The sequence below is a fragment of the Electrona antarctica genome (genome assembly GCF_951216825.1).
Source record: "Electrona antarctica genome assembly, chromosome: 16".
Taxonomy (NCBI): Eukaryota; Metazoa; Chordata; class Actinopteri; order Myctophiformes; family Myctophidae; genus Electrona; species Electrona antarctica.
In genome coordinates, this window is record NC_136797.1 from 34133074 (window position 1) to 34145662 (window position 12589).

The 12589-nt window shown below is 43.1% G+C and overlaps 1 protein-coding gene across 2 annotated transcripts in view; it reads left to right on the plus strand.

The window, feature by feature from the left end:
- unc5cb (unc-5 netrin receptor Cb) overlaps positions 1 to 12589 on the plus strand; it is a 194898-nt gene that overhangs the window by 104137 nt on the left and 78172 nt on the right. For both annotated transcript variants that reach the window (XM_079524910.1, XM_079524909.1), the window contains one exon: positions 4980 to 5123. In XM_079524910.1, coding sequence (XP_079381036.1) covers positions 4980 to 5123 — 144 coding nt within the window. The remainder of the gene's footprint in view (positions 1 to 4979; positions 5124 to 12589) is intronic.

Sequence of the window (12589 nt, forward strand, 5' to 3'; positions counted from 1 at the left end):
AGTACTGTAAGTGTTTCCGCTAGCTGTATGGTGTTATCTATACGGTATATCCTCCCACAATACTTTACACAACAACTACATATGGTGGATAATTCATAATTTCATCACAGTAAAGCCTTATTCACAGACGGTCTGGGGTTAGAGCTAGAATAAAATGGACAGACTCAGGCACACTTCCATATCCATGGAGAATTCATACCTTTTTTATTGTTTCCGTTCTTGATTTTTCCCTCTGCAACTTTGTGTGATGTTCCTCCAACATAATTTCAGTCCATGACCCGTTCCCACGCAAACACACACTCACAGGCATTTACCACAAACCACACACACACACACACACACACACACACACACACAGACCACCTCCACGATTCCACACATTCCCTTCTCTCTCTCTCTCTCTCTCTCTCTCTCTCTGTCTTTCTCTCTCTCTCTCTCTCTCTCTCTCTCTCTGTCTTTCTCTCTCTCTTTCTCCTCTCTCTCTTTCTCCTCTCTCTCTCTCTCTCTCTCTCTCTCTCTCTCTCTCTCTGTCTGTCTTTCTCTCTCTCTTTCTCCTCTCTCTCTCTCTCTCTCTGTCTTTCTCTCTCTCTTTCTCCTCTCTCTCTCTCTCTCTCTCTCTCTCTCTCTCTCTCTCTCTCTCTCTCTCTCTCTCTCTCTCTCTCTCTGTCTTAAAGAAACATTTACAGACATGCATGTAAAGTGCACACGGATACGTGCATGGACACGCTCAAGCACATTTGCATCTGCATTGCGAATGTGCGTAAACACTTACACAATTGAAAGTGTACACACACACACACACACACACACACACACACACACACACACACACACACACACACACACACACACGCAGTAGCAGTAGCAGTAGCAGGAGTTGTTCGCCTGCCTGTCAGCACACAAGTTTAAATTTTGCATGAGCTACTGTAGGCTGTTGTGTGGAGCGCCACTGTGCCAGGTGTCTGTGTCTTAGTGCAGGGGCACGTTAATCCACTGAACCTGAAGCAAAACGGCATGTGTAGTTTTTGACCTTGCATTCTCTTCTAGAGCAGTGTTTCCCAAACTGTGGGATTTTGGAGGGGTCCCCAAATGACAGTGAAGTGACAATGTAAGGACTATAAAAAAATAAATAATAATAATAATAATAATAATGAGAGAGAGCATTACTGCATGAAAGGTAATCATTGCTATAAAAACTGGTCAAATATTATAAGAAAGAGGCAAAGATTGTGAAAATGGCAGATCTACAAGCTTACAACATCTCGCAACAATATTTATCTGTGGGACCGAGTCAAACTAAATGTAATGCCTGTGCTTGTCAAGTTGGGGCGGGTCCCCAGTTCAAATTATGATTATTGTGGGGGGTCGCGGCCTGAAAAGGTTGAGAACCACTGTTACACTAATTTCACTGCCTCTAATGTTTCATCATAACACCATCTCTGTGAAACCTGTAAGAACTGTACTCATTCATCTGCATGAATAAAATGCATTGTAATATAATGAAATGTGCTGTTGAAATGCTATTATCTTCATGTAGATTGAAACTGCTGTTCTTAACTTAACACTTATGATGCCCAGGACGTGTTCACATGTCTTTAGATCCTTTTTAATGATATAAAACGCCATCGCTAACATCCGTTTTTTGACAGTGGCCGTTGCCAGGCAACTCTTTGCTCGTCTGTCCCGGAGCTGTTTTGCGGCGCTCGCAGCCATTCACTTCCTGGTTTACGGCCAACAATCTTCCTTATTTCCTCTGTATCTACGGCGCTGTCCACGGTTTTGATCAGAACGCCGATGTTCTGTCCTAATTTCTGACTTCATCATGCATCTTGTTTAGAATATTAACGCTTCTAAAGAAAGATCAGACTTATTAGCGCGAGGTAGTAATGGAAGATTTCACCTCACGGTTTTGGGGGGAAATGCAAGGCGGGGCTTTTCAGAATAAAATCTTCCTCATCTGCTTGGCACTCTAGCGCCTTTATTCTAAAAAAATCCCCAGCTAAAAAAGTGTTAATTAGTCAGTAATCATTCAAATCAACAAAACAAAACAATAATGACCATCATACTTGGGATTAACTGTATCTGGCAGCTTCATGATTATCTTTTATAAAAATAGCTACGGTATGTCTTCAAGACCTTTGAAACACATTGCTTTTCCTTGAATTGCGTTAATTGAAACTGACAGGCATAACATATCTCCACCAGTACAGTGCATGCATAGTATATACATAGTAACAATTTGGAGTGTGATGGTTTGTGACACTTGGATAAAATATCAGTGAGAATGCGTTTGAAGATGTTCACATTTCAAAACCACGTACTGTAGTGTTAATTAAACAGTGTCAATTACTCTTTTCTTTACTGTCTGGTAAGCAAGATTTCAAGGATGAGGTTCACATGAAGCTCTAAACTACAGTATTTGACATAGTTTATTGTCAAACTCTTGTGTGTCTGCCCAATACCTAAAACAGCCACATGGGCTTCACAAGGAGGAGCATTGTTATCTGGGGAGATATTGAATAATTCACACCTCTCATCCCACAAACAGACGTGTTGTACATGTCCACTTTCTATCCCTGCAGGATTCTTAACAGCACATTCTTTACAATCAATATTTAGTTCACAAGAAGTGCTCTAAAACCATGCCGTACCTTGCATTTTCCACTCAAGCCTCTTTGCACCTTCTGTTATACAACTAGATTTCACTTTCAACACGGCCAACAGTGAAGAGGTTGGGGAGAGAGAGGCCTAAAAAGGAGATGGGGGAAATGACAGGATGGAGGCGGTGGAACCTGTTGCGCGTCCTTTTTTTTTTTTTACACTTCCAGAGCACGGCCGTAGCTGAGTGGGTAGAGAGGCCACCTGGGAATCAGGAGGCCACTGATTCACCACTCGGCCTGCTCGGTCAACGCGTTGGAAGTGTCCCCGAGCAAGACACTTCACCCCTAACAGCTCAATACGTGAGCTCTTCAAAGCTATCGGAGCAGCCATCAGCTGGGTGAAGGTGTAAATGCAATTTCCCCTTCCCCCGGGGACCAGAAAATACTCACTGTCCCTTACTGCCTTAAATTAGCACTCAGGATTTTGCTGAGACAACGCACATCAAAAATGTCATTAGCTTGCCTATATGGCCGACTGATTGGGAAAGCTCCATATGCCTCATAATATGTATGCATTGTGTATGCAAATATGTCCCGCACTGTAGTAGTTCAGTTAGGTTAATCTGCCTTATTTCAGATTGCACTAATGCAGCAAAATATGAAATGATGATAGATTGAGAAAGGAACGGGGTATTGAATTATGCATATATGATAATGATGCATGGTCGCATGCACCTGCTGTCACGTAAAGCTTGATTTCTACCTTGTTGTATGACAGCGTCGCGTCGCATGCCAAGAATAGCTCACAAGCGAAGGTGCAAGCGTGTAGATCTGCCATTTTTTGCCATGCGACACTACCGTACAGACTGTACGGTAGTGTCGCATGGCAAAAAAGAGTATACATTAAGCAGAGCACATGCAGTACATACAGCAAGGAAACAAGCATGTTTGATTCCATTTCTACACTCTGAGTTAAATCTGAGTTCAATTTAAAGGGGCATTCCACTCATTTTCAACATTTTACTATGTCATTAATGTACCTTAGAGCTGTTGTGTGGAAATAATAAAAAGGTTCCCCCATTCTGTGTTTCCTAGAACTAGAGGTCATGGTGAAACACATCTTGATGATGTCATCAAGATGTGTTTCACCATGTTAATGATTTTTTTCATACTTATCTTAATAGAATACAGTTCTAGGAAACACAAAATGGGGGGGAATTTTTTATTATTTCTCTAAGGTATATTAATGACATAGTAAAATGTTGAAAATGGGTGGTTTTCCCCTTTAACTTTGAGAGTGTACGAATGAAACCAAATGGAGCCTCACAGGTCTATGTGGTTCCATTCGTACGCTCTCAGAGTTAAATTGAAATTGAGAATTCTACAGTGTAGCTTGGGGTCCCAAATAATAATAAATTGTTGCATTTGTACAGACCCGCAAGGGTTCATTTGAATCCTTGGTGGGCCCCGGGGGAGAGAACTTGACAAACAGTGGTCTAATCTGTGCTTGAGGGGCAGCTGTCGATGGAGGCGTTTGTTCAGGGGATCATTTGTTTGTTTGGGTGCTGGAACCCAGATGAGCAGTAATCAGAGGAGTTAGCAAACAGGATTGTGTTACCATGACGCCGGAAATCCCCTCCCCAAAGGGCCTGGACTCAAACAGCTAATGTTTTTTTTCCCAGCCTGGCCCAGATTCTGGTGCTGAACCATTTAATGGTTCTAGGCCTAAGCATTCCCCCAACACACACACACACACATGCGCGCGCATCCACGCACGCACGCACGCACACACGCACACACGCACGCAGTCACACAGATTGCCATACTGTATTGTATAGAATGTGAATGTGGGTTGTGTGCTCCGTAGACTTACCGTATTGAACTGTTTTAAATCAATGTGACAAATTAAGGAACACTTTTATCGTTCATCTGAACGCAGCTGATCTATCGGTCTGGTCTTAGCATCGTCTAACCCTCAGAGGCAACGGTGAACGGTTGAGATTATGGCAATGTGTGTGTGCGTGTGCGTGTGCGTGTGCGTGTGCGCGCGCGCGTATTGGCCTGCTCGTTCAGTCTCTCTCATTCTAACCCTTTCCCCAGGGCTGACTCACAGAGAGGACACCATCCATTCCACTTTATTACCCGATCAATTGCCTCAGATGGGCCTGTTTTAGCTCCACACCATCCCGTTTTGTGTGTGTGTGTGTGTCATGTTGATGCTTCTGTGCACTGATCCAATCTCTATCTGCGTCTCTCTCTCCCTCTCTCTCTCTCTCCCTGTCTCTCTCTCTCCCTCTCTCTCTCTCTCTCTCTCTCTCTCTCCCTCTCTCTCCCTCTCTCTCTCTCTCTCTCTCTCTCTCTCTCTCTCCTCTCCTATAGGTCTGGTGGTGAGGGAGGCCAGCATAGAGATCACGCGGCAGCAGGTGGAGGAGCTGTTTGGTCCAGAGGACTTCTGGTGTCAGTGTGTGGCCTGGAGCTCTGCTGGGACCACTAAGAGCCGCAAGGCCCATGTCCGCATCGCCTGTGAGTGTTCTTCTCTCTCTCGCCTCCATCTTTATGATCCTTGTCCTATCTCAGTCAAAGCCTGATTTATCCTTCAGTGTCGTGGGCCGAACATAGCGGCTCTACAGTACAAGCTCACGAGTTGACGCCTCATATCACGACTGTGAGCGTTTTAGTGATATAATATAGACCTTTTCTTTGTCTCTGGTTGTATGCAAAGGTGCTCTATAAAAAAAGTTTGATTTGATTTGTCTATCAACCTACTCCCTCCCCGTCTCGTACGGAGACCTGAGTTGACGTCAACCTGCCCGCCCATCTCGTACTTCCGAGTGGGAGGGAGCAGCATGCCTAGCTCACAAATGAAAACCTGGGCGCCCACTCAGAAAAACCGATCTCGCAAATGTCACCCTTCCAAAAACAATTTGTGCGTGCGCCTCGACCGGCAAGATGTCGCCCTGGGCGGCTGCCCACGCCAGCACTGATGACATCTGATTTATACTGCAAAGAGTGGTAGTCAAACATTTTGACTAATATGGGACTGGAGTGTGTTTGATTTTGAGTGGGTAAAAGCCTGCAGTTGTGTATAAACTTGAAGAAACGGTGCGGAGGACGGGAACAGCGTATGTAGTATACACTCCACAGAGGACAAGGGACTTGTTTATTCCAGTGTTCCCTCTTCTTTATGTTGGTGGTCCTCGGATGCTGTTTATAGTTCCTGCTGAAAACATGCATGCTTGTTTTCAACTAATAATGAGGAACGTTCTGGCACTTCTATACGGTTTACACTGCAGTGCACGGGTTCCCAACCTGGTGCCAAACTGCTCAGTAAGACTGAGAGTTACAGTACGTTTTAATCCATTGAGACCTGGAACGCATCCATGTCACGTTAGCGTTTAACCACATTAACCATTAACCCATTTTGGGCGGGAACCCCTTTTGGTGTTTTAAACATTGTTATAATTTAGCTATTGAAAAATAGCAGATCTACAAGCTCATAGCGCGCCACTCGGTGGCGCGCTATGAGCTTGTAGATCTGCTATTTTTGAAAAATCGTTAAAATGTGCCTCAAATCTTTCCGAAAATTGTCATGATTTAGAAAACTTTTTTTTTTAAATTTCGACGTCAGGCCTGAATGGGTTAACAGTGGGCGACAGCCAGACAAATTTTCCGGAAGTGCATTATTTGTCAATGGGACCCGGCAACTACTGGCGATAGCAGGCGAACAGGCGATGGTCGAAAAGTGGGCAGAGGAACGTCGGCCGAAAAGATTAAAATAATTCATGTTTTGGGCGACGTCGCCTGGCGATAGTGGGCGATTGGGCGATGGCCAATGAAATTCAAGCGTCGCTCGCCGTTGTTCTCCTGCTGTTAAAACGCAGTGTGAATTTCAGATTAGGGTCCCAGAGATAACGGAGAAAAGGATATGCATCAAACTGATGGTCTTTGAAATTCAAAAGGTTGAGAATCAACGGTTTAGAGGATATGCCTGTCAAAATGAGAAGGGTTATTTTTTTAATTATTTGTCCGCTGGACACACTGCCAGTAAGCCAAGGAAGTACCTCCAATCATTTTCTTTCACATGTTCTGGGTATTTCTTCTTGAACTATTTATGTGTCATAGAGATGACTCACGGCATATAGACAAACCACACTTCCAGATTAGCTATTATTATTGTATACTTCACCAAATAAATGTATACTTGTGAAAGAAAACCATGAAGCTGCCTTGAAAACCCAGCAGAAACCGTGAAGTAGAGTCGTGGGAGAGTTTCGTCGTGACATTAGCGCTGTGTTATGCAACACAGATGTTTATCCATTGTTGTCTCTGTTCCCCCTGAAGGGACCCCTTTCATAACACCAGGTGGGTGTAGATGAGTGGGTAGAGAGGCCTTCTGGGAATCTGAAAGTTGCCGGTTTGAGTCCTTGCTCTCCCAGTATACCGTTCGAAGTGTCCATGAGAAAGAAACTTAATCCCTAACAGCTCCTCTTGTATGCTCATCAAAGCAATATGAATAGCTATCAGCTGGGTGAAGCTGTGAAAGCAATTTCCCTTACTCTGGTGACCAAAAAAAGACTCCCTTTCCCGTATTGACAACTTAGTTCATTCCGTGGTTGAGTCCTGTCTGTCAATGTCTTGTAACTGAGGCACTTTGATTGACACTGTGTGACGCCCACCTGCACTTGGTCGAGTAACAGCAGGTATTCAGGGTGGGAGAAGCTGTTTTCATAATGAACTTCGATCACATTGTTCTTCAATCCAGTGTGAGTAGTGTTGTTGAGCGATGGCATTCAGTGTTTAGTGGTTGATATTTCAAGGCCACTATCAGGGGGACATATCGTGCTTTCAGTTTTCATCTCCTGCAGCCACTCATCTTCAGTGGCACCTGCAGTGCTACACAGTACAGTGATGTCAACAGTCAAAAATCTCACCTGACACACTAAAATATACCTATCCTAGTACTATCTCACTGAAAAAAAATAAAATATATATATATATACCTGTATGTATGTGTGTGTATGCATATATATATATATATATATATATATATATATATATATATATATATATATATATATATATATTTTTTAATAACTATTGATTGACATAAAAAGGGCCTGGTTTGAGCTAACCCACAATGCAATACTTTATTTTCAAGAGTCTTGTTCACAAACATCAGTAGCATTACAGTTATGTACAAAAAGAAAAAAACACTACAAGTTACCCCCCCCCCCCCTCTCTATTTCCCATTCCAAGTGCAACTGGCAGCAAATGCAGCTGAATCTAGCGTCAGTGCCGCTATTTTGGTGGATAGATCTTGTTGAGCAGCTCATTTTGAAAGTAGCTCTCAAGTCAAAAAATCACACCCGTGTGAACGGAGTGGTGCAACTCCCCCCCCCCCCCACCCCTCTCTCTCTCTCTCTCTCTCTCTCTCTCTCTCATTAGCAGGCAACAGTGCAGCACTATCTCTCTCTCTCTGTTTCTGGCACAACAGCGCCCCTACTGGTACTCATAGTCACACATGAGTCACACACAAACATAGTCACATAGGTAGGTTAACACATAGGTTAACACGGACATTGCTGTTCCTTGGAGTGAGTGGTTGCACCACTCAAAAAGTGTGGGCACCCCTGCTCTATAGCAATAACTGTTTAACAAAAAAAATGTGTCTGGGTTGACTGAGTTGTTTGACCCATTTTTTCTCTCTAAAGGCTGCTGCTGGTCACCACCATACAAATTGCCCGTTCAGCAAGCATGCCTGGGAAATGCTGGATATGAATGGGGTTCAATGTTCAACTACACAGTAGTGTTTGGAACTATTGGTCACAAAACAAGAGAGGCTTGCGAGGCTATGGCAAGTGTTTATGTACAATGGAAGTCTATAGGAAACAACACTGTCAAACAATGTCAGATAGATTTTTAGTGGTCTCCTACTGACGACCAGCTACAGTTGGGTGCCACCGATATTGTCCCTTATCATTTGACCCATTTAGGCCTGACCTCAAAATTTTAAAAAATCCTTCTAAATCCTCCAGTTTTCTATTTCTATTTTCACGATTTTTCAAAAATAGCAGACCTACAAGCTCGTAGCGCGCCACTCGGTGGCGCGCTATGAGCTTGTAGATCTGCTATTTTTCAATAGCTAAATTATAACAATGTTTAAAACACCAAAAGGGGTTCCCGCCCAAAATGGGTTAACTGTCCTTTTGCGCAGATCACGCAAACCTCAGCAAAAAGAAAAGGACAATATCGATGGCCTCCAACTGTACATTGAAGGCCCTGAAGGGGTACTGTGTGCAGTGTAAAACTAATTATGGTACAGTACGTACGACGTACGTGGTATCAAAAGCAAGTGGATTCAAGTCGAGTCGAGTTGAGCCCGTACCATGCAGCCCTTAGTTGACATCTCAATTATCTCCTCTCCTGTTTCTCACTGATCTGTACCACTCTCTAATTTTCATTCCTTCTTCGTCTGTGCTCTCCGCGTTCACCTCCCTTTGAGCACACCGGTAGCTTTTTCCCCAATCCCCAATTCTGCTTACACCAGTCCAGCCCCAGTAAGTCAGAAGCATCTCTGGGTCTCCCACTGAGCCCACTTCTGGTGCTCCACCCCCTATAATCACCCACCATGAGCATCCTGCCAGCACTAACCTATCCCTCAAATCACAATGGAGCCCTCTTCCCCTCCCATTAGCTTCTGCTGAACGGATTAGCTTCTCCACTGGGCTAGCTCTCTCTCCAGGCAGGCTGCTTGTCAGAGACAGGCTTTATCCACCACGCAGACTAATGGAAACTCTGGGCTTGTTTTCCTCTCCTCTACCGTCATCTAAAGATCCACTTTAATCAGCGGCCGACACAGTGTGACATTGTTGCTCGAGTTGAGTGGAAAAGCTGCATGCTATGGGAAAATGGCATTCCCATGCACGCTGTGTGTGAGTGTGCGTGTGTGAGCATGTGCGCGGGTGAGAGAGAGAGAGAGAGAGAGAGGGAGGTTGAAGTGTGCGTGTACACATGCGTTCAAGCGTATTTGTCAATTGTCTCTGATATCGACATGTTCTTGTGATGTTGATATGAGATTGGAATATCTTCCCACATTAGAGCTGCCCAGTCCATAATTACCTTCAAATCTCTGCTTAAAACGTATCTATTCTCCCTAGCCTTTAGCCTTTAGCCTTTAGTCACTTGAGGTAGCCCTGCTCCCCTCATTTGTGCAAATGTCTGCTTTGTTTGTGCCTTTTGGATTGCCTGCAAAAAATTGTCTACATTGTATTGGTTCTGCTTAAGTTTTTATGTTTTGATGTTTGTTTATATTGCATTGTTTGCTCTCTTGTTTTTTTTTAACCTGTACATCACTTTGGTTGACCTGGTCATGATAAATGTGCTATATAAATAAAGTTGAGTTGAGTTGAGTTGAGATTACCTATATTACTATAAAAATACATAAACAATGGATTAATTAATCAATAACTTTATTGTGACCAAGTTGTTATCAAAGCCTTTTAGTGTTTAAGTGAATGGACAGGGATATAGAATTAATGAATCAGGAACAAATGAGCAAAGGAATGCATACTTTTATAACAATGGTAACTGTTTTTTCCACCACTTCAATTTAAAAAGTTAAATTAATAATTAGTTCTCACTTTGGTGAGTCTCTCTGTAGTTTGTTATTCCATGTTTAACATCTTTGGTAGATGAAGTAGTGAATGGTTTATTAACCACTTATATAAGCCTTAACCCATTTTATATTTTAAACGTTTTTGAAAACTTTCACATACAGTCTAGAGTCTAATGACATGCCCAAAATAGGGACTCCACATAAAAAGTGGTTGAGAGAATTGAATTGAAATTGAATTTGAGAAACAGAGAGAGACGCACGCACGCACGCATGCACGCACGCACCCGCGCACGCACACGCACACGCACACGCACACGCACACGCACACGCACACACAGAGAGAGAATGTGTTAATATACTGAGCCTGGTGTAATTTGGCATGACGAGCAGCCAAACACATCTACTTAAGGTAATGCTTTACAGATGTATATATGTATCTAGGTCCCGCGGAGGTTGGAGGTATTTGTGTGGTGAGCAGGGAATGGTGTCACCCCCACAGGAATGTCTCCGACGCCTTTTCCCCTCCCTTATACTGTGCTCAACCCTACCGCACTGGCCCTTTAGGGGACCGGGGACCTCCAGGGGTCCTTGAGGTTGTTCCAGGGGTTCCCCGACTAAAATGTTTGATTGTTAGGAACCAAATCGTCCCCTAAGGCCTGCATTAAAATATTGCACTTTCAAACATGTTTGGGGTCATTATAATGTCTCCTTGGACGTCTACTACGTGTTTACAGTGCACGTGTATTCAGCATTTAGATATTTGACATTCATTTTGTCAGACACGCCCCTTGTTTAAGGGTCGCTAGCCCCTTCTATAAACACATTTTGTCCCCACACGTCTCAAGATTTGCCATTGACAATGAACGGAGAAATGACGTCAGAATTCCGTTAAATATGATGTAAATAAAAAATTCAAAACATTAAACGCCATTGACATTGAAGGGAAAACTTACGTCATATGCAAACGAGTAAATCGGCTAAACAATCAAATGTTGGTGGGTGCGCTTGGCCAATAAGGGACCACCTTATGTACCTTATGTAGCAATGTCAAATGTCCACTAACTAAATTGATGTACGATGACAAGAGCGACCCTCATTTTTGAGTGGTGCAAACCACTCCAACAACTGGCTTTGTACCCGTGTACCCGTGTTTGTTCGTACCAAAAAAACGAGCATGGTTACTATGGTCACTGACATTACGTCAGACCACAGCTGATCAGGCTATATAAGACCTTGCACCACTCAGTTCACACGGGTGGGATTTTTTTAATAAATAACTGGATAGATATGACGTAGTGAATGTTTCTGTCAGAATGTGTGGGCCATTGTTTTTTTGTTGATGATACTGTATTCTTACGATTTAGACATTTATTATATAAAATATTTAAAAGGGCAAAAAGTAACAATTTGAAGAATGTTGGCATGCCATTGGAACGTTATTTTCCTTATTTTCTTTTGCCCTATACAATAGTGTTTGTCTCAGTTGGCGAAGATAAAATGAATTATTCATTCCAGCTATTTGACTGAGATATTAAATCTAGCTGGACCGAGAGAGGGAGGCAATAGATGAATTCTGTGCCTCAAAACTATGTTTGTTTACCAGTGCGTGTGTGAGTCCTACCAGTAGACAGGGCGTATTTAGATCGTTGAAGCAGTGCAGTGAATGTGTGATGCTTTCACGTGATGTAAGAATATTATGTTGTTTTCTTCTTCAGTTTTAATTTGGAAATGATATTCATGTGAAACAATAACTGCTTGGGTCCAAAAATTCTGAGAAATCTGGTGACACGTCGGCCTCTTTGTGCGATATTATAGTAATTTCTTTGTCTCCCTCTCTTTCTCTCACCAACCCCTTTATCTCTCTCTCTCTCTCTCTCGCTCTCTCTCTCTCTCTCTCTCTCTCTCTCGCTCTCGCTCTCGCTCTCTCTCTCTCTCTCTCTCTCTCTCTCTCTCTCTCTCTCTCTCTCTCTCTCTCTCTCTCTCTCTCTCTCTCTCTCTGTGTGCGTGCAGTATGCCTAAATGCATGTCCTCTTCTCATAGTCCCTGAAGCTATGACCCTGAGTGGTTCTCCCTTATCACAGAGTACGCTATTCAATCTTTTAATTTCATAGTAGCCCTTTTATGGACATTACTTTCAATACAACGATCATTATTTCAGTTTTTATGGCACATTGAGATTCTGTCGAGGTATTACAGCACATTCCCCTGAAGACACACAAACTCTTAGGATGAACCTGGGAAGGGATTGTCATGGACATTTTTATTTCACGGTTCATTTTTGTGAAGTAAAAATGAACCTTAAAATGACTATGGGTGGGGCACACCAGTAGCTGACCGTTTAGTGCGTCGACCACATAATAACAATGTCCATGGT